Below are 26,711 nucleotides of genomic sequence, written 5' to 3' on the forward strand. Positions count from 1 at the left end.
AAGTGGCGATAATGGGCTTGATAATATGCCCTTGTGAATTCCTATAGATGCCCAGGTTCACACCAGAACCAGGGCTTCTATGGGAATTCACAATGTTATCGCCGTTCCTTGATAGTATGGCCCCTGATCTCTGGCCTCAAATGTTTCATTTTAAGGACTTGCTGGACCAAACTCTTTCTCACGGACCCCAGCATCCTAGACAAACGGGTGAAGGGAGGGTAAACACTGAGGGCTGGGTGCAGTAGGCCGACGCTTTGTCTCCTCATCCCTCTCTTCTTTTGACCCTCCCTCCCCTTCTCCCTTCAACCCACTCCCGCTCATTCTCACTATCGCCCTTTCATTCGGACTACCTTTCTTTACCTCTTCCACATAGCACACATACTTATGTTTCATTTTTGTCTTGCATGTTTTCTACGCTGCAACCACTGGAGTCAAACCCACTTTTTTATATTATACTGTTTGTTCTATTAAACTTACGTTTCTATTTATTTGTGTTTTAGTAAAGGTTACTTTTTTTCCCAAATAAATAACTGTGTGTATAGGTCTTCTTTTTCTGACAACACTGGTCTATAGTTTAATGTGAAAATCATCTGTTTATAGGAGATTATGAGGGCAAACCTTTGTAATATCACAGTGCACCTACCAAACATAATCCACTGACTATTACACAAATGAATCCTGGGTAATTCTACAACTGCAAGAGTTCTAGGAGTGTATCACTTTTTAACACCATGAGTACTGCCCGTGTGATTACAGAACCAATAACGCACTGCCTAGGACCACCGAGGCTTCAGGGACTGCCGAGGCCCACCCTGCATATTTAAGTAAAGCCCCGGAGTGTCGTGATCCCCGGACTTCAGTTGGCCTCGAACTCCCCGAACAATTAGTAAACAACACCCGGGAAGGTGGTGGTCCCCTAGACTGCGAAACATCTGTGCCCTTCCTCGTCTAATGTACATGTGACATAAAGATCCCAAGTCCTACAGAGACCCCACAATATAATAATTGGATTGGCCACGGAACATTACCCACCAGGGGCCTCAGTTAAATGAACGGGTGAGAACCTGCTTTTATTTTTTCCTCTCAATTTTTACCATCGCCATCCCCTCTATTAAAGCGATACGAGGTTTTCCTCCTCTCGCTTCAAGTAGTAAAACAAGGATTTGCTATCACAGGGTGGAAGCCATGCATCCGCCCTCTAATAGCAAACACAAATGTCCCGCAAATACACACCCCGGGACATTGTATGAGCTGCACCTAAGAGGTCCCCCTCTCTAGGACCATAATGCATTTGTTAGTATAAACGCATACTAACACTACTTACACATGTGTAGTACAGCGACCAGAATGTAGTGAAGATGCAGAGGAAGCGCAAAATCTAAAAATATAAATCCTACCAGAAGTCAGATGACCTAGTACAATGAGCCTGAGTAGAAACAGCTACACGAAGAAAACTGGTTTTTAGCACAACGCAAACAATTTTGAAATATTGGGGAGTGCTACCTTCTTTTTACCTTCTCCCGCTCGTCGCCAAATTGATGTACTGAAGAGGCAGACATCAGTAGATCTGATAAGTAGGTTTATTACAGGAAAACAAGACACCTGAAACAGCCACCAACAGGAGCAGACAGCAAGGCAACAGTCTTCTCCAGCACAGTGTACAAACTCCGCAAGATTCCCCTCATGACAGCCCTACATTCTAACATTACATACTTAGATTCTAGTAGAATTACATACTAACATTCTACTATGACTTACATTGGAATACTACACAGAGCACATGAATTTACAGCAATGAGCTCATGGTTTCATCCACGAGTCTTAAGACCGGTAGGGGTGAGTAGTTCGCTTCCCACTCCCTGTATAGTATAAACGCAAACTAACACTACTTCCACAGGTATGCTACAGCACCCAGAGCACATCAATTTATAGCAATGAGCTCACAATTTAGGCTCACTGTTTAATCCCAGAGTCTTCAGACCAGTAGGGGGAGAGTAGTTCGCTCCCCATATACTATAAACGCATATTAACACTACTTACACACTTATACTACAGCAGCTCGTATCCTACAGCGCCCAGAGCCCATCCTTTTACAGCAATCACCTCAGTTTCATCCCCAAATCTTCACACCGGTAGGCGTGAATATTTCGCTTCCCGCTTCCGGTATAGTATAAACGCACGATAGTGGTCAATAGTTTGCTTCCCACTCCCTGTATGGTATAAACGCCTACTAACACTACTTCCACACGTATGCTACAAAGACCACACCACATCACTTTACAGCAATGACCTCACGGTTTAGGCTCTCTATTTCATACCAGAGTGTAGCACCATATCATATCAACACCATGTCACTCTGAGCAACACCGCACTTTCAGACCGGTAAGAGTGACTACTTCAATTCGTACTCCTCCACAGAGGTTACAGTGCTCCTTCCCTCCTTTCCAACTTTATTCGCCCTTTTTTCCACTTACTTGCTTCAACGGAATCACTAAACGGCAGACATTTCCTAGTTGCAACCGCTCGCAGCCAATCAGCAGCAAGCTCGTGCTCGTAACGCCTCAGCCAATCAGACAGCAGAATTCCCAAATATCGATATCGAATAGTTTCTTACCTGTCGGTGTAGTTTTGCAGCTTGAAGATCTTTCTGGATTCACTATGCTGTGCATATTCCGCAATCTGGTGGTTGGGTCCAGAATCGTAGTCTTTTTTCTCTTTTTTTTTGTCGTAGCCCAGGTGGGCGTCGACGTCCCACCATTTGGTGTACCTTCGGTGACGTCGGCGTGCTTCCGGCGGAAGCTACCACCCTTGGGCGCCATCTTCGGATTCTTTTTTCGGTCTCTTTTTCCTTTTTTGTCTTTGTAGTGAATCCATGGCTATGTTTGTTAATCGTTTTTTAAACGTAATTCTTTTCACGTATCTTGTAAGCTTCAACTTGCTTTCATTTCTATGTGTTTCCACCTTCTTCTACAGCCTCATCTTTCTGGCGGAGGCGGGTGGGTTCGCTAGTGAATCCAGAAAGATCTTCAAGCTGCAAAACTACACCGACAGGTAAGAAACTATTCGTTTTGCAGCGTGAATCTTTCTGGATTCACTATGCTGTGCATAGATTTTGTAGCGGTTTTCGTTACTTTTTGTGGCGGTTGGGTGGAAGATGAGCGTTGGTTGTTGAATATAAGTTGAAGCACCTTTTGTCCTACTTGTGCTTCTTTGTTCATTTGTACATCCACGCAATAGTGCTTAGTGAACGTGTGCACCGAAGCCCATGTTGCCGCCAGGCATATGTCCTGAATTGGTGTGTTGGCCAGAAAGGCAATTGTTGCTCCTTTCTTCCTGGTGGAGTGGGCATGTGCCCCTCCTGTTAGCTCCTGGCCGGCTTGTTTGTGGCAGAATTGTATTGTCTGTGCGATCCATCGAGCTATGGCGTTTTTAGTCACTGGTTTGCCCATGTAACTGTTTTCGAAGGATACGAAGAACTGTTTTGTTTTCCTGTGGTCCTTCGTCCTTTCAATGTAGTGCATCACAGCCCTTCTTGCGTCTAGGGTGTGGAGCGACCTCTCAGCGCTTGTAGTGGGGTTTTGGAAGAAGCTAGGGATCTGAATACTCTGATTCATGTGGAACCTTGACACCACCTTTGGCATGAAGTGTGGGTCTGTTCTCATCACGACCCTGTCACTGTGTATCTGGATGTAGGGTTTCTGCAGTGTGAGTGCCTACAGTTCGCTCACCCTTCGTAGCGAGGTGATTGCTACCAGAAAGGCCATCTTCATCGTTAGCATTTGCAGTGATACTTTGTGGATGGGTTCGAAAGGTGCTTTCATAAGCTCCGTCAGTACCACATTTAGGTTCCAGGCCGGTGGCGGCATTCTCTTTGGTGGCGCTATTCTTTTAGCCCCCTCAAAGAATCTTTGTATGACTTGGGATGTAAAGAAGCTTCTCCCTGTTTCTCCTCTTGTGTATGCCACAATCGCTGCCAGGTGCACCCTCAGCGAGGATGAGCTTAGCTTAGCATTAATTAGGTGCGTGAGGTACCTTTGCACAGTGGATTCCCTGGTCGGTTTTCTATGGAGTTTTTTCTTGCAACACCATTGAGTGAATCTTTTCCATTTCTCCCCATAGCACTTGCGTGTGCTGGGCCTTCTTGCCTCTCGCAGCACCCGCAGGGTGCTCTCTGGTAGTTTTAGATGTGCGAACTCGAAGTCCTCAGGAGCCAGGCTGAGAGGTTGAGGCTCTCCGGCTCTGGGTGTAGAACTTCTCCGTTTTCTATGGAGTGTATGTCTCTTCTTTTTGAGAACTTGTGGGGGGGGTTGTTGCGGGGCCCTGCGCCATCTCCATTATCTGAGAGTACCAGGTCTGTCTGGCCCATTGTGGTACCACCAGGATGAGCGTCATGTTGCTCGTCATGCATTTGTTGAGAACCCTGGGGATCAGTGGTATCGGGGGAAAAGCGTAGGCAAATGTTTTTGACCAGCTTATCCATAGGGCATTCCCCTGTGATAGTGCCTCTGGTTGCCTGGATGCAAAGTATTGGCATTTTGCATTCTGGCGTGTTGCAAACAGGTCTATTGTTGGTGTGCCCCATCTCCTGAATAGTCTCTCTGCTTCCTGGATATTGAGTTCCCACTCGTGGGATGCTGAAGTCTGCCTGCTGAGCCAATCCGTTTCTACATTGTCCTTCTCTGGCAGGTGTATGGCTAGCAGGTCTATTTTTAGTGGTATAGCCCATTTCCAGATTTCCTGTGGCAAGCTTGACAGAGGGAATGGTTGAGTTCCCCCCTGTTTGTTTATGTAAAACATTGTTGTGGTGTTGTCTGTTTGTATTAGCACCTTCTGGTTGTACAGGTGTTTCTGAAAAGCCTTGAGGGCTAGCAACACTGTTTTCAATTCCAGGTAATTGATGTGTCTGACTGCATCTGTAGGGCTCCACAGACCCCTCACTTTGAGCCTGTTCATGTGTGCGCCCCATCCCTTCTGGGATGCGTCTGTGGTGATGGTCACTGTTGGGTCCGGTGGTGTTAGAGGTTTCCCTACTGTTATTCTTTCCTTGGTCCACCACATTATTTCTTCCTGCACCCTGTGCGTTACAACCACTAGATCCTCCCAACTTCCTGTAGCTTGTGACCATTGCTGTTGCAGCCACTCTTGGAGTGGTCTCATTTGTAGGCGTACATTGGGGACCAGGTGTATGCATGACGCCATCATCCCCAAGATCTTGCTCACAGTCCTCACTGTAAGAGCTCGCCCCTTCTGGTAGGGACGTTTCTCCCTCAGTAGGCTGAGTGTTCTCTTTTCGCTGGGTAACACCCTGCATTGGACGGTGTCGATCTGAGCTCCCAGGAAGATTTTCACTTACTCTGGTTCCATCGAGCATTTTCCCCAGTGTATGGAGAATCCCAGGCTTGCTAGCGTTCTTGTCACCTGTTCTGCATGATCTTTGCATGTCCTGTAAGAGCTTGCCTTTACGAGCCAGTCGTCGAGGTAGGGGTACACGTGTATCCCCTTTCTTCTTAGATGTGCGGCCACTGCCGCGAGGTATTTGGTGAATACCCTTGGTGCGGACTTTAGGCCGAATGCCAGGGTCGTGAATTGGTAGTGATCCTTGTTCACTGTGAATCCTAGCATGTGCTTGTGCTGCCTGTTCATGGGGATGTGCAGGTACGCATCTTTGAGCTCTATGGTGGACAAGAAGTCCCCGGCCTTTATCTGTGGGATGACCTCTTGTAGGGACGTCATTTTGAATTTCTGAGTTTTTACGTATTTGTTTAGGAACCGTAGGTCTAGGATGGGTTTTAGACTTTCGTCCACTTTTGGCACCAGGAAGTAGTTGGAGTACACTCCCTTGTTCCGTTCTTTGAATGGAACCCGTTTGATGGCCGCTTTGAGGAGGAGTTCTTAAGCTTCCTCTTGCAGTAATCGCAGCTCTCTTCCAGAGTGCTCTCTTTTCTTTGGCTTTCTGTTTGGTGGTCTCTTTTCCAACTCTATGCAGTATCAGAACTGCATAATGTTGAGTATCCACTTGTCTGTTATTTTTCTCCACTCCTGGAGAAAAAATCTCAATCTTCCTCCTACTGGCGTCACATGTTCCTTTGTGTCTTGTCCGTGTAGCCCTCTCCTCTTTGTTTTCTCGTGCTCCTCCCCCAGAGGGTTCGAGTGGGAGAGCACCTTTTTCCATGTGAAGTCACTTAGAGGGGGGTTGTTCACCGCCTCTCCTTCTCTGGCCCCGTCCATTTCCTCTTGATCGAAAGGACTGGCCCCTGCTCTGGTAGTTCCAGCTTTGCCTCTGCTGGCCCTGGTGACCTTGGTTGCCACTCTGTTGCCCCTGGTGGAAACTCTGGTGTGAATCTCCTCGCTGACTTCCACCTCTGCCGTTCGGTCTCCGTGTAGGAGTGCCCCTCCTCATCCCCCTGAATTGCAGGGCCCCCATGGACCTTGCTGTCTCGTTGTCCTTCAGTTGGGTGAGCTTCTCGTCAACTGGGGCTCCGAACAGTGTTTCACCGTTGAAGGGTGTGTTCAGGATGTTGTTCTGAACCTCAGCCTTGAAGCCTGAGATCCTGAGCCAGGCTTGCCTTCTCTCTGTGATGCCTATAGCCATCAGTCTGCTGGATGTTTTCTGCCCCATCCAAGGCTGTCTTCGGGCACGAGTTAGCGATGCTTTTCCCCTCTTCCACAAGGTGTGATGCCCTCTCACGGTATTGTTCCGGGAGGTGCTTGAGCAATTGGCCCATCTCATCCCAATGCTGGTATTGATGTCTGTTCAGGAGGGCGTTGGAGTCCGCCATCGCGTTGCGGCGTTCCGCTCTATTTTCCTGCCAGTTAGATCCATCCTCCTGCTTTCCTTGTCAGGTGGAGGTCCAGATGTTCTTGGGACGTTTGCCCTTTTTCTGGCCGTTGCAGCGATTATTGAATCTGCTGTGACGGATCCCTTGATGTAAGCTGGGTCCTGGGAGGAGAATTTGTATTTCTTCTCCGTCCTCGGCGTTACTGATCTGCATGTAGCCGGGTCCTTGAAGGCTTCCTTCCCCTGGTCTGTGATACTCTTTAGCATGGGCAAGAACTGGCTTCTTGTCTGTATGGGGAGCAATGTCTCCAGCAGGAAATCTGCTTTTGGCTTCTCCTCTTCCAGCTTAACTCCATAAGCTGCTGCCGCCTTCCTGACCACCACATTGTAGGCCCCAATGTCATCCGGTGGCGAAGGCCTCGAGGGATATGTTTCCACAGCCTCCTCCGGGTTTTCGGCCTCGATGTCCTGCCATTCCTGGTCTTGGGCCGTCGAGGAACCTGAGCCGTAGCTTGACTGCTGCTCCCCGTAATCCCCTTCTGTGTAGTAGAGGTCTTCTTCCTCTTCGTGCTCCGAGGGATCCGGAGTTTTCGCGTCTCTTCGACGTGGAACTCCTCGAGCTCCTGTACCTCAACGACGGCCAGTGCCGGCTTCGAGGGGATCCTGTAACTTCTCATATTTTCATCGAAGTTCTTCTTTCTCTGAAGGATGTTCTCCATTTCGGCCTCGAGCCTTCTTTTCTTTCTCTGCATCTCTGCGGCCTGCTCGTCGTCGGGCGTTACGGCTGCTCTTTTCGGCGTCGGCGAAACTTTCTTCGGCTCCTTTGCCTTCGAAGTCGAAGACCCTTTTTCGGGGGCTTGCTTCGATGACCTTTGCTTTTCGCTGGTCTTCGGCCTCCGGGAGTCCTTCTCGAAGGATCCGCTGGGCTCTTTTTCGGAGGATGCAGTTTCGGTCGTCGAAGTTTTCGGCGCCGGTGCTCCTTTCGAGGCTCTGGGCTCTGACTTTCGAGAGTCTGCCTCTGGTTTTCGAGACCGTGTGGGTGTTTTCGGGGTCGTAGACTCTCCTACCTTGTCAGGCGTTTTCTTATCGGTCTCTGCGACCGTGAAGTCGTCTGGACCTTCGGCGATGTTGTCCTCGTAGTCGGTGGAGAGGCCCAGTTCATAGAGCGCCTGGGCCTGGCCCTTGCCCTGCATTGTGTGGTGAGCTGTCCTCTGTCTCTCTCGAACTCGGAGTGTCTTCGACTTGAAGACGGAGCAGGCGTTGCAGTCTCTGCTCTCGTGGTCGATTGGCAGGCAGAGGTTGCAGACCGGGTGCTGGTCCTTCTGCGCGAACTTGTGGTGGCAGTTTTTGCAGAATTTAAAGGGTGTCTTGTACATCCCTGCGCTCAGGGGGCCCCCTGTGTGCGCATTCCTCCAAGCACGTCGAAGATCTCGAAGTGCTTTCCTTTCTTCGTCGTCTCTTCTCTGATGGTCCTCTTCTCCCGATCTTCTCAGGTCTTTACCGTTGAAGAGTTGCTGTATTTCCTCCTTATCTCCTCCAAAACCTCTGGAGCTTCACGCGACGATCCAGACCCAACGGCGGAAAAAATAATCTGAAGATGGCGCCCAAGGGTGGTAGCTTCCGCTGGAAGCACGCCGACGTCACCGAAGGTACACCAAATGGTGGGACGTCGACGCCCACCTGGGCTACAACAACAACAACAAAAAAAAAAGAGAAAAAAAGACTACGATTCTCAACCCAACCACCAGATTGCGGAATATGCACAGCATAGTGAATCCAGAAAGATTCACGCTGCAAAACTGTAAATTTCGATATTTCTCAAAAACTACTGAACGGATTTACACCAAATAAACAAAAGCGTGCTTTCTAGACCAAAACCCTTCTCCCTGCCAAATTTGGGTAATTATGTTCACCCATTCGACCTGTAGCCTTGTCTAAAGTTTCCTATGGAAATTAACATGGAGAAAACACGTTGTGGAACCCCCCCCCCCTTTATCTCGGCCCCACCTTTGACGAATCATCTCCAAACTTTCAACATAGGAGCTGATATGAACAAATAATTAGTTTTGAAAATTTCATTAAGATTCATCAAACGACGCCAAAGTTATAAACAAAGCAAAAATGCTCTTCCTATGGAAACTCTGTCCTAACTACACTCACAACAAGGTTGCCCTTTTGAATGAAGCTGCACAGTCAAGGGTCAACTCAGCGATTTAATTTGCATGCAAGCCAGAGCGGTGTCCTCATTATTCATGTGCGCAACGCATTTCGTGCTACTTTAGAACTTGATCACGGGCTAGTTTCTTATAGACCGTCCCGAAATCCAATACCAGCACCTGTGTTTCGCGATGCTCGCCTCAGTGGGCGTGGCAGCACGAACTGGCTGCTGGTCTTTGTTGTGCTAGGCCAGTGTTGCTTCAGTGAGTGGCTTGTGGGGTGCCCAGTGAAAGAAGATTAAAAACCCCAGTGGGTTGAAACACACAGTCCTGTACTTGAGGGTTGCATAGTGTTGCTTGCATCCACGCTCCTCTAACCCTTGAATGCTGCCGTTGTTAGGCGTCAGCAAAGATCCGCGGTGTCACGAAACACAGGTGATTTGAACCTTAGGCGTGCGGCTTCATTCAAAAGGGCAACCTTGTTGTGGATTTGTTAGGGGCTAGTCTAGTCGCGAATGAAGCCCCGTCGCTCTGTGGATCTTTGCTGACGCCTAACAACGACAGCATTTAAGGGCTAGAGGAGCGTGGATGCAAGCAGTTCTTGCTGCCATGCCCACAGACGAGCGTCACAAAACACAGGTGCAGGTATTGGACTTCGGGACTGCCTATAAGAAACCAGCCTGTGATCAAGTAGAACAAAACGCGTTGGGCAGAATATTAATGAGGAAATTGCTCTGGTTTTCAGGTGCTGCTTTCACCCAAATTAAAATCGCTGAATTGAACCTTTGGCTGTGCAGCTTCATTCAAAAGGACAACCTTGTAGTCTTCAGAGGCTCGACTTGAGTTAGACGCTTTGACACTCCCACTATTTAACCGCCCTCAGATGAGCGAACTCGTGTGAGTTGGAACGCACTGCCTTGTGGGACTTGTAGTTCGTGTCTCTTCCCTGTATGGGTGCGTGTTCTGCCATTTCATAGCCCTGGATGGGTCCCGGGATGCAGATGTCCATAGATCCCTTGGCTACTGCTTCACAACAGGTTCGGCGACTTCCGACCCGTGACCCCCATGGATCTTCCGCGGGGGGGTGCACCCTTCGCGGCTGAGCTGCCGCGTGCAAATGAAAGCTCCGAGTTACTCACAGGTTAAGGATGCACTCATCCAGCAGCCCTTGCTTCAAACGGGTAAAGACATCTCCGCACCCCAGTCTGCAGCTTCTCATGTCTCGATTAAAAGCCTGACGCGTTTCTGAGCCTGCGCTCGTCTTCAGAGGCTCGACTTGAGTTAGACGCTTTGACACTCCCACTATTTAACCGCCCTCAGATGAGCGAACTCGTGTGAGTTGGAACGCACTGCCTTGTGGGACTTGTAGTTCGTGTCTCTTCCCTGTATGGGTGCGTGTTCTGCCATTTCATAGCCCTGGGTGGGCCCCGGGATGCAGATGTCCATAGATCCCTTGGCTACTGCTTCACAACAGGTTCGGCGACTTCCGACCAGTGACCCCCATGGATCTTCCGCTCATTTGAGGGCGGTTAAATAGTGGGAGTGTCAAAGCGTCTAACTCAAGTCGAGCCTCTGAAGACGAGCGTAGGCTCAGAAACGCGTCAGGCTTTTAATCGAGACATGAGAAGCTGCAGACTGGGGTGCGGAGATGTCTTTACCCGTTTGAAGCAAGGGCTGCTGGATGAGTGCAACCTTAACCTGTGGGTAACTCGGAGCTTTCATTTGCACGCGGCAGACCAGCCGCGAAGGGTGCACCCCCCCGCGGAAGATCCATGGGGGTCACGGGTCGGAAGTCGCCGAACCTGTTGTGAAGCAGTAGCCAAGGGATCTATGGACATCTGCATCCCGGGGCCCATCCAGGGCTATGAAATGGCAGAACACGCACCCATACAGGGAAGAGACACGAACTACAAGTCCCACAAGGCAGTGCGTTCCAACTCACACGAGTTCGCTCATCTGAGGGCGGTTAAATAGTGGGAGTGTCAAAGCATCTAACTCAAGTCGAGCCTCTGAAGACGAGCGTAGGCTCAGAAACGCGTCAGGCTTTTAATCGAGACATGAGAAGCTGCAGACTGGGGTGCGGAGATGTCTTTACCCGTTTGAAGCAAGGGCTGCTGGATGAGTGCATCCTTAACCTGTGGGTAACTCGGAGCATATATTTATATATCCCCCTTAGAGAATGGTGGGTAACAATATATGCATATACTTTAACATAAAAATATATAATGTAGCTGTTTTCTCACTAGCATATCAACAATGTAACATGTGAAAGCCAAAACAGCATACCATAACTTTACAATGGTAAAAACACAAATAAAGAAGGAAGAAATACCTCTAAGAGTAGTGTCTTACCTTACTGAAGCAGACGACCTGAGACCGCCAGTCATACAGCTGCCTCGCTTTAAGTTTCCAGATCCAAACAATGCTGCATGAAAGTATGTGCACTCTTCCATGTAGCAGCACGGCAAATCTTGCCCAATGGGACGCCAGCAATAAGAGCAGCAGACGAGGATACTGCCCTTGTAGAATGTACCCTGGCCTTGATCGTGAACGGTTTACCCGCCTTAGCATGACAGAGCTGAATAGCAGCAGCAATCCATCTTGCAATAGTCCTCTTTGTGACAGCAGCACCAATGTTTGAGGCCCATACGAGACCAGCAATTGATCCGTTCTGCGTAGCTGCTTAGTCCTTTCAAATAAAACTTACGGCATTGTTTAACATCTAAGGAGTGAAGACATTTTTCTGCAGTAGAGGAGGGATTTGGAAAAAATGTGCGGAGGACAACCGGTTCTTTAAGGTGAAATGGAGTTGGTACCTTCGGGATGAATTTAGGATTTGTTCTCAGTAAAACGTAGTCCTTTGTAAACCATAAATAGGGTTCTCTTACAGTGAAAGCTTGGATTTCACTTACTCTCCTTGCGGAGGAAAGCAATGCTACTTTCCAAGTGAGAAACGTCAGCTCAATTTTGTGAACTGGTTCAAACGGTGGTTTCATTAGTTGAGATAGCACTACATTGAGATGCCACTTTGGCGGAGAAGGCGGAATGGGAGGAAAAGGCCTGAATAATCCTCCCAGGAACTGTTCGATGATGTGAGAGGAACAAAGGGAAGAAGCATCAAAAGTGTGTCTGTATCGGGAGATATATATACAAGGGACCCTCACTGATGCATAAGCCAGTCCTGACTTTGCCAAAGAGAGTAGATAAGGCAAGACTTGTTCCGGAGAGGAGAGAAGAGGATGGATATCATCCCGAAGGCACCAACAACAAAAGCGCTTCCAGTTTAACATGTATGTTTTAATGGTGGACTCAGCTCCTGCCATGGACAACAAATCCCTGCAGTCATGGGGAATATCTACATCTTGGAATTAATTGAATTCAGGTGCCAAGCATGTAACTGAAGAGAAGCTGGATGTGGATGCAGGATTGGTCATTTGATGATGGTCAATAAAGTTGTTATTACTGGAAGGCGATAAGGCTTGGAATCCGTGAGTGGCAGGGCTAAAAAAAAAATCAGTTATTTTTTACTAGATCTGCAGGACTAGTAACATACAAAATCTCCTCGACCTAACTGAAATGCACTTGAACTCTGTCTGTGAAAGCAAGCAAATGTGACAAGTTAACAAGATTTAAAGACATTTTTATTGATCATTTACTTTGTGGGCAATAAAGAAGCCTTTAAATATTGCTATCTTGTCACGTTTCCTCTGCTTTCAGAGACAGGGGTCAAAAATCAGTTTATTTTTCTACTCACCAGAAAGGGTGAGTAGGACCTAAAAATAGCCAGCCCTAATGAAATCTGGCTCGCAAATGCGAAAGGGCGAGTGGATTATGAGCCCTGAGTTAGAGTAGCTCTGTGAACCAATGCTGGTGGGGCCAACGTGGAGCAATGAGAATCAGTCAGCACAGTTCCCTTTTCATCTTTATTAGAACTCTGGAGATGAGAGGGCATGGGTTAAAAGCGCAAGCAAACATTCCTGACCATCTTATCAAAAATGCATTCCCCAATGACCCACTTTGAAGTTCCCTGCTAGGGAAGAACCAGCATTTTTGGTTCTCTTGAGATATGAAGAGGTCTAAGTAGGGTGTTCCACATTTCCAGAAGATGGAGTCGAGAATTAACTGGTTGAGTTCCCACTCGTGACATGTTTGTCCTATTCTGCTCAAGGTGTCTCTGCTAGGTTGTTTCTCACTCCTGGAAGATCTTCCGCCTTGATGACGATGTGATGAGGTAACGCCCACTCCCAGATCTTTTGAGCCTCCAAAGATAGAATTGGAGACCTAGTTCCTCCCCGTTTGTTGGGAAAGTGCATGCAGGTGGTATGGTCTATACGAATGAGGACATAGGATACTCATATTCTTGGGTGAAACAACTGAAGAGAAAGGAAAATTGCCCACAATTCCAGGAAGACGAGGTGCATCTTGAAGAAAGAGAGACGTAATTTGCCACTTACTTGAAGGTGCCTCCGAGGCCTGGTAAAGAGGAGCCTTCACAAGCCAATCGTCGAGACACCTACAATTATGAGGCCTGCAGATTTGCCTGTATCATGCCACGGGAGTAGGACATTTGGTAAAAAACAGAGGAGCTGAGCGGAGGCTGAAGGGAAGGACCTTGATCTGATAGTGCGGGCCTGCCACAGTGAAACAGAGAAGACTTCGATGTTTGGGATGGATAGGAATATGAAAATACATACCCTGTAAATCGAGGTTGGCCAGAAAATCTGAATGGTTCAGAAGTTGCAATATCTCCTCGGGAGTTAAAATGCAGAAGGGTTTTTTCTGCAGATATTTGTTGAGCTTTTCGAGGTCCAGAATGGGACGCCATTCTCTCGATTTCTTCTTCACAATGAAAAAGCGGGAGTAGAAGCCAATTCCCCTTTGAGAGCATGGTACAAATTCAATGGCTCATTTTTGTAGAATGATGAATGCTTCCTTCTTCAGTAACTGAAGATGGGTTGGTAGAGATTTTTGTGGTGGGTGAGGAGGTGGGACTGTGACAAACTCCAGGGCATGGCCATATTTTATTATATCCAGGACCCATCTATCAGTGGTAATTTTTTGCCATTGACTGAAGTAGTGTGAGATGAGAGTTCTTCTCGTTGAAATGAAGGGGGGCGGGGGTGGAGGGAGAAAGCAGCAGGCACCGAGACCTTGTCACTGTTTCCTAACAGTACCCCTGGACTGCACCAGTTGTTAATGTCTGAGTTGCCTGGAGTATGCAGCCTGTGGTGGTGCAAGATAGGTCTGTTGATGTTGGTAGGACAGGGCGGAATGAGTTATAGGCCTGAGGTTTGTACTTTTTGGTAACCTCCATGAAAAGAATATGTTCCTCTACCATGGACTCCACGAAAGGGGGCCTTCCTATACTGGAGCGTGCCCAAAGCCTTAGCTGTCTCAGTGCCTGCCTTAATGGTCTGCAAGGCATCATCAATATGCTTGCTGCAAAGTGCATCGCCATCAACAGGCTAATCTAGGATTTTGCTTTGCACCTCAGGGCCAAATGCTGGTTCTCTCAACCAACCTTGCCGCCTAAGGACAGCTGCTCCAGCAAGCTGACGAAAGGACAGGGAAGCCACACCATGGACGCATCAATGATCTGAGGGAGACCTTTCTCCATCAAGAAGTATCTTTCTTGCCTCTAGTCTCTTGTCCTCTGGAAGGGGGTCCATGTATGGAGAGATATCGGACCACATTTGGTGGGTGTATCTTCCCAAAATCGCTAGCACGTTAGCTGCGCACACAGTAGTGCCGGAGGTGGTGGAAAACCTTTTGCCAATATTATCAAGGCGCCTTCTTTCTTTGTAAGGTGGAAAGATGATAGGCTCTGAAGGATTCCTGGACCTCGGTTGTGCAGCTTAAGTTATCATGGAGTCTGGTTTTGGGTGCCCTGCCAGACAAGCTGGCACATCTTTAGGAGCCTCATATTTGTTTTATCTCTTCTAGGCGAAACTGCAATACCTATAGTAGGTGTCTTCATAACCATCACACCTTCCTCCCAAATATGGCCTACAATAGGTATTGCTCTCACAGTCTTCCGAGATAAGTCTTTAAAATCATAAAAAAGCAGTCAGACTACTTGAAAGTCGTTGATAGCTGAAAAAGAGAAGCTGCCCTTTCCATCAATGCATGTAAGCCGCCAATGTCCTCCGGCAGAAAATCTGCTGTCTGACGGCGAAGCAGGTGTTGAGATTACATAATTTTGCCACTCATTGCCAGTTGGTCTTGTACCTAGAGGTTCACTTTCGTCTATCTCCCCATCATCAGGCAGTATCATGCTGTTGCAAAGGTAAAACACTATCTGTCACAGGTGACGTTCTAGGCAAAGGCTCAGAAGTGCGTGGTGGAGAGCTCAGTGGAGGTAGAGGTGCACTCAAAGAAAGAAAAACATATGATAATGCTGCAACATGTCTTGCAATTCTTGGACTAATGCCACCGAAAGGTGGACCAAGGGTTCACAAACAGGTTCCATGTATTGCATTTTTCCATGTAGTGTGAGAAAGTCCTGCTGAAAAGCCTCATAGTTGTCGTCTTCATCATCCTGATATTTGACGTGAAGCTGAGAGGGACTGTGAGCAGGGCCAAACATGTCATCCTCATCAGACTCCTCCAAAAATGTTGAAGGAGGTAAAGACGAAACCAATGAAGGATTTTGAAGAAAACGCCTCGTTGACTGAGTCCTTGATGTGAACATGGTCGACAGATATAATAGTGTAAGTTGTAACATTGACAGTCACTTGAGGCCAGAAGAAGCATACAGCTTCGTCAACGGTAGTGGTGTCGGTCGTCGACGAGGACATAATAGGAACGGATGATGAAATTATTGTCGCCATCACCGACAATAAGGGAACGGTTGACGTTGTTGCGGTCGTAGTCGACAAAAAGGATGTAGATGTCGCGTGGAAGTCATCGTCGACTGAGAAGATATTGTCGACTAGTAAGTCGTCGGCAGTGAAGGTACCTTAGTCTTCACTGCAAGCATCGTCGGTGGAGCCGCCGTCGAAGGCGCAGCAGAGACCTTCGTCCATGATGAATTTTGACGACTAGATCCTAGACGATACAGGGGAAACATGCCCCAATGTCGATTTCTGCGTCATCGGAGACCCAGAGGATGGGGCCATTGACGATAAAGGTTTTTTTAGAGACTGTAATCTTCATAGACTGCTCTGAAGAGGGTTTCTCATGCTTAGAGATCAGATGGCTTTTCTCCTCCGTAGGAAATGAATGCTTTCCTTTTTGTGAGGGACCTGCTGCTTCATGACTGGATTTTTTTTTTTAGAAGCTTTTTTTATAGAACCCTCAGGAGATTCTTGAGACCTCTCTCTCTCTCCCCCCTTTTAGATCTTTCCAGAGAGGTATGTGAGGCAGAGCTTGCCTCATTATCAGAGACGACATCAAATTTATTTGTCATTCTCTGCAGCCAAATCAACAGCCTACCCTCTCTGTCTTTAAGGGTTCTGGTTGAGAAAGTTCTACAAACCTTGCAGTCCTTTACTTTATGCTGGGGGGGGGGTGAGAAAGTAAATACCGTTTTTAATGGGGATTTTCAGGATGCAGCCTCTTCTTCCCGCATGTTCCACATGACCCCAGGAGACCTTACTTTGAAGAATCTGACATTTTCAAGAAGATATCTGGTAATTTTGGGGGGAAAAAACTGAACAAAGGTCAGGGAGACTCCCAGTCACAGCATGTGTGTTAGAAAATCTGAGGAACTTAGCCTCTCTTGGGAATGTTCTACAGTGTGCTGTCGCCTGATTGGCTATTACTTAAGTTTAATGTTGATTTTTTTACGAAAGAAAGTAGATAGACTATTGCTGTGACTGTTCATTGAATTATAGCATCTGATCATATTATCTACTGCTTTTAGAAGGATACAGTGGGACTCTGAATATGATGAGGGGGGTGATTCAGGCATGTGAATCTATAAAAGATCCAATACTGGAGAGCGCAGAGTAGCAAAGAAGGCTGTAACGCAGAGTACCGAAGATTGTAGTGGCATAGAGTGCAGTAACGCAGAGTAGATTGTAGTTGCATAGATTGTAGAGGAGCGGAGCGGCGGTAAAGGGAGGAGCTGAGTGGCGGTGCAGGGAGAAGCGGAGTGGTGCAGGGCAGTGCATAGTGGCAAAGTAGAGTGGAGTGGCATATTGAGCAGTGGCATAGAGTGCAATTGCGTGGAGTAGATTGTTTCAGACTAGTGTGGAGAGGTGCAGAGCGGGTGGGGGAAGAGCAGAGAGGAGTGCAATGGTGCATAGTAGAGTGGGACAGTGCACTGGCATAGAGTGCAGTAGAGTGGCATAAAGTAGTGCAAAGTAGAGTGCAGTGGCATGCAGTACAGCGGCATAGAGTTCACAAACACAGAATGCAGTGCTGCAGAGTAGAGTGTCAGACTGCAGTGGTGTAGAGTGCATTGGTGTAGAGCGCAGTGGTGTAGAGCGCAGTGGTGTAGAGCGCAGTGGTGTAGAGCGCAGTGGTGTAGAGCGCAGTGGTGTAGAGCGCAGTGGTGTAGAGCGCAGTGGTGTAGAGCGCAGTGGTGTAGAGCGCAGATTAAAATGCAATGGTGGGAGTGGTATAGAGTGCAATGGCATACAGTAGAGTATTTTTTAGTATAGTGCAGTACTGCAGAGCCGATTGGCATAATCTGCAGTGGTGTAGAGAGTATTGTTTTGAGTAAAGTGGTGTGGAGAGTATTGGTGTAGAGTACAGTGGCATAGTGATTCGCGGTGTAGAACACAGTGGTGTAGTGTGGATTTGTGTAGAGTGGAACAGAGTGCTATATACTTTAGTGGCATAGAGTAGATTGTTTCAGAGTATAGTGAAGTGAGGTAGAGTGTTGTGGTATAGAGTGGATTAGAGTGGGGCTTGGAGTAGAGTACATGGTCCAAGAGTGCTGCAATGCAGAGTAGAGTGGCATAGAGTTTGGTGGAGGAGATAGGAGTATTGTAGAGTAGAGTGACAGAGTGAAGTGGCAAAGAGTGGAGTGGGCAGAAAAGAGTGCAAGTCACGCAGTGTGGAAAGGAGCGACATAGTGTGGAGTGGTGAAGAGTAGAGTGCCATGGAGTAGGGCAACGTGGAGCATGGATGGTATGGTAGGATACTGCCATCACAGACAACAGTTCTTCAATTGAAATGACCATTACATTTGCACTCACATACAGTTTTACTGAAAAAATATATACACCGCACAATGTGTGGAAATGTCATCACCTTGTGTATGGACTTGATAGTCAGCACAGTTCATTTACAGACGTTTAAATTGTGTTGTGTGCTAGAAAGCCTTCCTCAGGCACTTCTCTAGAGCCAGCATGATTGTCACAAAAATCCTCCCACTTTTAAGTCAGAGAAAGAAAAATTAACAGCAAGCTACCTGAAAGACACAGCTTGACATTTGACCTCGGTCTTTGAATGCATAGCAAATGTGATAGGATAAGATCAAGACCTAAAGGCCTGCTCACTGTATTCTTCCACTAAATTGCTTTCTGTAAACACAATTTAGGCAATGAGAAATACAAACCGAACCTGGAGAGCATAAAAGCTAATAAAGTCAGCAAATAGAAAGTCAGAAAATATAAGTTACAAACCACAAAGCCATGGTAAACAATGGGTGGAATCCATTGCTAGGTCAACTTTCTCAAAGTCCCATCTGGTAGGCTGCAACTTAAAAAACTAGCTAGGTCATTTATCGTTGAAAGCATACAGGTAAAAAGTAATGGCCACTATTCATGCTTCAATAAAAACATTAGTTATGCATGCAGATGTTCATGCCAAGTACCTTTTCAGCTTTTTTATCAGAAATATCTTGCTTTTCTAGCACTGCCATGCTTTCTTTCAGATTCTTCACAATATCTGCAGGAGATTTATGGGACTTTCCGAATGGGAACGGCATGACCGCAAGCTTGAGTTCCTCACTCAAAAACACCAGCTTTGCCTACATAGGAAAATAGAAAAACATTGATATGCGCATGTTCAGTATTAACAAGATACAGTGTCCAAATTATCCTTAATTTAGTACATAATGCAATTATTGCTTGATAAGCGTCACAACCGAAGTATAATTCTAAATCGAAACAGTCATTGCTCAAAGAAGGCAGTTGCTTACTCAGGAGTAGAGTACCTCATCTAGCCATAAAATTATTAGAAAATATATTTCGACCACTCGCATAAGGTGCAACCATATCACAAACCATGACCCTTGCCCACTCCCCCTCCCCAAAAAATGTCAAGTTTAGCAAAGCATAGCCGAGAAATCAACAGTAGGTGAAATTCCTGAATAGGAAAGAGCCACAAGAGCAGGGTTGATAAAAGATTAAATCTGAATACAGGGAATACTGAAAAGCAATTAAGTCAAGTTAGCAAAGCATTAGTAAGGCGCTAGTAAAGCGCATGTTTACTCCAATTCAGAGTGTCTCTGCGCTGAATTCTAACAAATAACGGACATCCCTCCTTTGTTAATGGATGAGGCCCTTTTTAAAAAGTTTTTAAGTGCTTCCGAAAGAGAACTTCCGAAGGCTCTAATCTAAGATGGAGCGGCAGTCGGGTCCATTGTTTACCTGCCAGGAACCTAAAAGAGCTGTCACCAAGACAAGTTCTGCAAAATTTGGGAACTCTGGACACGCCTGTTCCAGATGATCTCAGGCACCGGCTAGGTAAATAAGGTTGAATCAATTGAAGGAGATAGTCAGAGCATTTTTCGTGCAGGATCCTGTGAACAAAGCACAGGGCTTAGAAAGAAATCCTCTCCTCAATGGGAAGCCAGCAGAGGTTTGCCAGAGCTGACCCGTTGGGGCACGTCTGGAAATATTCAGCAACAGAGGAGCTGCTGCCTTTTGTACCCTCTGGAGCATTTGAAGACTCCTCTTAGAGGCCCCCAGATAGAGAGTGTTACAGTAATCCATCTGTGATACCACGAGAGCTACTCCTTTGATTATAGCGGGTCTGGAAAAGCAGTTTCCTTGGTGTTGACAGCGGAGCCCATCAGCAACTCGCGGGTGCCGCTTCGACCTTCTGAACAGCGGGAGCATCTTTTTGTTTGGACCCTGAACTCTGGGGGCAGACTATCCTGTGTGGAGCTGTGGCTGCGTGCAGGCTGCGTTTGGCGTAGGCAGGGACTCGATCTCCCAGGAGTCCCTGCACGACTAGCACCACCTGGTCCCGCCATTCTTGCCGGCCCCGCCCACAGGAGCCCGTGTGGATATATTCAGCCTGTCCCCCCTCACCTGTGGGCTACTCCTTTGATTATAGCGGGTCTGGAAAAGCAGTTTCCTTGGTATTGACAGCGGAGCCCATCAGCAACTCGCCGCACCCGCTTCGACCTTCTGAACAGCGGGAGCATCTTTTTGTTTAGACCCTGAACTCTGGGGGCAGACTATCCTGTGTGGAGCTATGGCTGCATGCGGGCTGCGTTTGGCGTAGGCAGGGACTCGATCTCCCAGGAGTCCCTGCACGACTAGCACCACCTGGTCCCGCCCACAGGAGCCCGTGTGCCCTATTTGCAGGATTCTCCTCTCCGCTGCGCGGGAGCGTCCCGGGAGAGGCCCGGGACAAGGGCGGGACCGTCTATGGCCGTCCGTGGCCATATGTGGACGGGCCGGGCCCGCCTCTTCCATCTGAAGTAAGGACTAAGTCGAATGACCTTTGTGCCAAAGGGGGTTCAGGACATTCTTATTACCCTCCGAAGAAAGATTAATTTTGCGGTGCATAATTCTGTGCCTTGCAGCAACCATGTCCCTACGCTCTGGGAAAGAACGAACTGTACATGTCTCTACTAAAAGCGGGGTGGTATCCGGAACCCTTGATCATTTCTTTAAGCGGGCTACAGGTATCCTCGAAAAGGAAATTGCCTTTGCCGAGAAACGCCTATCCATCGATCTTATATCGGGTAAGCCCTCGTCTCTGGGCAAAATTGGGTCAGCAGCATCTCCCCCACTCTCGAGCTATCCAGCTTTGATTGAAAATCACCAATTAAGTCCTGTTCTGGCGCTTGCGATGCTGGATGCAGAGGGTGGTAGGCCTGACAAAGACTCAATTTGTTTTTCCCCAAACAGTTCACTAGATGGCACGGGCGTATCGTCCAAGCCATCTAGCTCTCCATCTAGACTTTCAACTGAGGGGGGCCAAACAAATCCCAAACCATGCAAAAGGAAAAGAGGGGACAATACAGCAAGAGGGGAATCCAAAGATCTCTAAAAAAAAAATAAAAAAAACATAGCCCCGCCCCCTTCTGTTCCAACTAGCTTACTAAATTTCAATACGGATCCTACAGACCCACATGTCCAGTGTCCGACCCATAGTATGGATGACGAGCTTTTGGGCACGATAGAAATCCTTATCAAATCTCTGATGCTACTCCTTTTGGAACGCACGAGGCTGATAAACTCCAAATTGGACCAGCTAGAGAACTTGGCTACAGCCAATTCGATTACGTTGGATAAATTAGTAAAAGTCTCCGATAACACAATGGTGAAGCCCATAGATCGCCAGTCAAAATATGGCCCACAGGATTTGGAACGCCTTGCCCCCAGAAACAAGACTGAATCAGTCCGCTGCTTTCTTAAAAAAAGAAGTGAAAGCGATCTTCTTATCTAGATTCACCTGAACTTTCTTATATATTCTAGTTGTTATATGCTAGTCGCTAACTTTTACCAGGAATGTATTCGCTTAATTCATCGTATTCTTATGTATTTGTCAATCACATTTATGTGCCTTGTAAAACGCTCTGATACCCGCAAGGGTCGTTTGTGCTATACAAAACTGTCAAAATAAAATAAAGGGGTCTTGTGTTATATCGAGGCTGGACGCGAGTGCTGCCGCTAACAACCTTACGACCGTATTGTTAGAACACCCACAAATCTGGAAACCCTCTGAGAATAATAACCATCTGAAGTCTGCTAAGGGCAGGCTTTCCAAGTAAGGTGCGACACTGCGGGCCAAGCCAGCCCCTATTGCACAGACTAACAACACAGTCCTTGAGGAAGGGATTGCAGGGTAACGAAATTGCCAAGCAGAGCTTGCCGTGTGTCAATCTACCCCCCGAGTCCGCCCCCTACACTATCATCCTGACGGGAGTTCCACCTATCGGGGAGGGGAAAACAGAATCTTCCAGGGACTTAAAGAACAAAGTTACTTTTTGGCTAAACAAGAACAGAGCTCTCCCCCACCAGTCCAAAACAGAGATTTTAAATGTTAGAAGAGTTGTATGGGTGGGATACTGCCCTAAAGACTTGGAGAGCGACTGTGTCATTATAAATTTCAGGGACCCAAGGGTGGTGGATTTTATTCGAAGAGAACCCCGATTTGGTAGAGTGGGAGAGGTGCATACTCTAGAGCTTTCTTACTTTTACCCCCAAAGTAGTAATGATCCCCCCCGTTATTCACATGGGCCTCTAAGGAGAAGCACTCCAGAGGGCATCCTCTTGATAGGGCGACTCATTTCTTGCAATTTCCTCCATTATTCAACCGGTTTCAGTGCCTCTCAGGCCTAGAGGGAGTCGACTGACTCCAGGCAAGTGCAGGCCACTCCATGCAGGTGATGAGACCCAATTCGGGTCTTGCACGAACGTGCCCATTTAAGGCTGGAACGGTCGGCACAAGTGGACGGGCCCTGTGTAGCCCCAAGGGATTGCATAAGAAAAGACAGATTGTCATCTATAGGGTGGAGACATGTAACAAGGACCCCCTGTCTAATGATTTTCCTGTTACCACTCCAACAGCGCCATTGTGCGAAGTGACCAGTCTAAACACTCTTTCCCAGTCCGACCTAGGTAGTACACTGATTTCCTCAAACCCCAGCCCTAGGCAGTTACTGGATCTAGCACCCGCCTCTTGTACAACCTGCAACAGAGGGCCCTTGAGGGAGGGCCCACTTGCAGCTACCTCAGGGAGGGTGGGCGACCTAGGGATTGAGCTTCGAGGGGGCCTGGCCGGGGAGGCATCTGTGCTTAGGATTCTTAACTGGAATGTCGCAGGTATCGCAAGAACACTGGACATGCCCGACTGGAATTTCTTGATAGAGGGTTACTCTATCTGCATATTCCAAGAAACCTGGAGTAAGGAGCCCTGCCATAAGGTGGGGTATTCGTAATTCTTTAAACCAGCAGTTTCCCCCTCTTCAGGGAAGGGCAGCCCCTAAGGAGGCCTTCTCATATGGGTTGATGTTACTCTTGGGTGCCAAATTGTGCAGCAGGAGACTAATTCGCCTGACTTGCTTAGAATCTCACTCAAGGGGCCTAGGAGAGGGCTTACCCTGGACATTTTTAACATCTATGCCAGGGGCACCAAGGGAGGCTCCCAGTCGCCAACAATTGCAGGCCTGGAGGATCTCCTTAGGCAGTGCCCTAATAGATCACATGTCCTGGTCGCTGGGGACTTTAACTGTACGTTTGAGCCCTTGGCGACGGAGGACATTTTGGACACTGCCGACAAAGATGCCAAGAGAGGAATACCCGTCTTAACCATCCCGCCCATCCGGAAGTGGTCCCAACGGGTCATACAACTCAACTCCCTGGCCCTGAAATTTGGCCTGAGGGCAGCGAACGGGAGGACGTTCTCTGATCCCTCCGGAGCCCATACTTACAACAGGCCAAATCATACGTCGAGAATAGATTACATTCTCCTCGACTTTGGGCTCTGGTCTTTTCTGCACAACATGGTAGTCCTCCCTTCAGCCGATAGCGATCATAACCCTCTTTCACTGGCTCTGCTCCTATTGTGGGGTGGGGAACAGGGAGTGCAATCGCAGCTAAACTTGGCTCCTACTCCAGAAGTGTGTACCTCCATCTGTGGGAGGCGGCTAATATGGAACAAAGTAGCTGTGGATGAGGAGAAAACGATGGCTATGGGGCAATTTTAGCAGCTTCTCTATACACTCTAGATTCCTCCACCTTGACGAATAGCGAAGTCTCAGGCCTCTTCTGCAATACAATCAAGGCCTTGGGCAATCTTTTTATGCTTCAAAATAGGAACTGCTCAGCGGGGGGTGCTAACAGCACCAAGAACCAACTAGGTTGGTTTACTAAGAAATGTAGGGGGGCCAAATCAGACTGGTTCTTCTCTACTGGAAGGTGGTGGTGCTGGGCAAGGGCAGTCTTTACCTGGCCTTTATAGATCTGAAGACTGCCTTTGACCTAGTACCACGGGAGGGGTTGTGGAGAGTCCTGTCTGAAATGGGGTTGCCCCCGTATATCCTGTCCCTCTTAGTCAGGCTTCACGCTGATAATTTCGCACAGGTGCGGTGGGGTAGCGCGGCGAAAAAACTGATAGGATCCCAGTTGAAAGGGGTGCCCGTCAGGGATGTGTGCTTGCCCCCACTCTCTTCTCACTCTATGTGAACGGAGTGGTGGAGCACCTGCTTAAACACCCTGCAGATGCACCCTCCCTGGCGGGCAAGCACATCCCCACTCTGCTCTTTGCGGATGATACCCTGCTTGTCTCCAAGACTCATGTGGGCTTGCAGAGTCTCCTAAATAGATACCAGGAGTTCTGCTCGCAACGGGGCTTGATAATCAACTCCAATAAAACAGTTCCTAGTTTTGAACCCGCCCAAAAAAATGGGGCCGCCCCCTCCCCCCCCCGGTGCTGAATTCCGTGCCCCTGGAGAGGGTGTCTGAATTTGATTATTTAGGCATCCGTCTCTCGGATTCAATGCACTGGAATTCGCACATTCAAAAGATGCTATTGAGCCACAAAAGGGTGGGCGGTGCACTACTTAAGGAGCAACGTTCCTCTACATTCAAGCCTATTGCCCCAGTTTTGGAGATCTATAAAGCTAGAGCGGTTAGCGCCGCCTTGTACGGGGCGGAATTGTGGGGTACGTGTAACCTTGATGTGCTAGCCAGATCAGAGAGAAATTTTTTGAAAGATCTGATGGCTCTTCCGCAGAGCACTCCTTCAGTACCCGTGTTAATGGATTTGGGTTGCAGATCGATCAGGGACCAAGCCAGAATTCGCCCTTTATTGCTTTGGGCGCGTCTGTGGTGTGTGCCCGAGTTGATCTCATACGTAGAGGCCTTGGATGAGGTCATGTCTTTGGAGGGCTGGTCCAAGATCAAGTGGCTGAGGGATGTCAAGCGGCTGCTAGGAGCCTTGGGTCTTGGGGATGCGTGGGAAGCCAGGACCGCCCTCCCCAAAGTTGTTCTAAAGAAACTCTACTGGAGTTGGGTTCATTGTAAAACCTCCACTGATGTGAATCATTGTAAATCCACCCATGAATTTTTGAAAATGAAGGATGTGGTGGCATATGAACCCTATCTCGACATTATTTCTAATCCAACAGATAGAGCTCTGTATTTTAAATTCAGAGTGGGGACACTGCCAATGGGCAGTGAATTTGCCTATGGGTAATCATCCCACGTGTCCTCCCCTTTCTGTGTGACCTGCCCAACCCGCATAGAATCGGTTGCCCACATCTTTGAGTGTCCAGCATATGCATTGCCGAGGCGGAGATGGCTTAAACCTCTATGTAGACTATTAGGTACCCGGCAGTATAGAGAGGCGCTCCGCATCTTAAAATCTGACACATGCACCGTAGTTGTTTGCGGGGTGTCCACATTTTTTAAATGGTTAATCCGTTTGAATAGGCTTTCCCTGGCTATTTAATTCTTGTATTATCTGCTTTTATGTCTTTATACTGTATAAACTGAATGTGATTGTTTTTACTGTTTTTAACATGCTGTATTTCTGCTTTTATGATATTTTATATATCGAAATAAAGCCATTCATTCATTCATTCACCACGAGAGCCCGGACTACTGTTCTTTTCGGAGAGTCAAGAATAAGCGCCAGAATCTTCTGGATCATTTTCAAAGTACCAAACCAAGTACCTACAAGAGTGGAGATTTGATCTGCAAAAGATAGAGTGGAATCGAACCAAACTCCTAGGTTTTTCACCTTAGAGTTAGGGATAGGCAGAGGGCCTAACTCATTTAACCACCATAGCATAGACCAGATGGACAGTTGCTTTTCTACCACTAAGATGTCTGTTTTGTTAGCATTAAGTCTCAGGTAACTGTCCTTCATCTAATTGGCCAAGTCTACCAGACATAGTTTGAAATTGTCCGCCGCTTGGTTGTTGTGACCACCAAGATGTCTGTTTTGCTAGCATTAAGTTTGAGGCAACTGTCCTTCATCCAATTGGCCAGGTCTACCAGACAGTTTGAAATCGTCTGCAGCTTGGCTGATGTTCCGAGCCAGTGTTATGATCAGTTGAGAATCATCAGCATAGTTAAACAGGGTCAGACTCAGGGTGGAACCCTAAGGAACTCCCTGCTGCAGCAACAGAATCTTGGAGGCATATGGCTGTTGAATGAGCATAAACATGCAACTCTGCATAAAGTACACTAGCCAGCCCAGCACAGTCCTCCCCACCCCGAGTTCTGTAGCCTTTCTAGTAGCAGTCCATGGGAGACACTATCAAAAGCTGCATTTAGGTCGAGCATGACTAGGGCAGCCATATTGCCTTCATCCACCGCATGGCGGAGAGATTCTGATGCAAATAAAGGGCTGATTCTGTACTGAAAAGGGGTCTGAACCCAGATTGCGACTCATGAAGTGCTTTTTCTTCCACAAAATTCATTAGCTGTTGGTTGACAAAGTTTTCAGCAATTATTGCAAAGAAAGGCAACAGAGACTCAGGTACTGAAAGATCTAAAGTTGGTTTCTTCAAGAGTGAAATCACCGCAGCGTGCTTCCACTCCTGAGGAACCTGCCCAGAAACACAGGAATAACGGAGCAAGAGTACAGGGACAATTGCATCCCTGCCTCGCTCTAGTATGGCTGGGGACACAGGG

At 47.7% G+C, this 26,711-nt stretch overlaps 1 protein-coding gene across 8 annotated transcripts in view; it reads right to left on the reverse strand.

Moving 5' to 3' along the window:
• The window catches only part of CAB39 (calcium binding protein 39), a 197,586-nt gene that overhangs the window by 120,797 nt on the left and 50,078 nt on the right, over nt 1–26,711 (reverse strand). For all 8 annotated transcript variants that reach the window (XM_078668134.1, XM_078668131.1, XM_078668137.1 and 5 more), the window contains one exon: nt 18,701–18,856. In XM_078668134.1, the coding sequence (XP_078524260.1) occupies nt 18,701–18,814 (114 nt within the window). In that variant the 5' untranslated portion in view covers nt 18,815–18,856. The remainder of the gene's footprint in view (nt 1–18,700; nt 18,857–26,711) is intronic.

This window comes from Lissotriton helveticus, chromosome 11 (genome assembly GCF_964261635.1).
Source record: "Lissotriton helveticus chromosome 11, aLisHel1.1, whole genome shotgun sequence".
Lineage (NCBI taxonomy): Eukaryota > Metazoa > Chordata > Amphibia > Caudata > Salamandridae > Lissotriton > Lissotriton helveticus.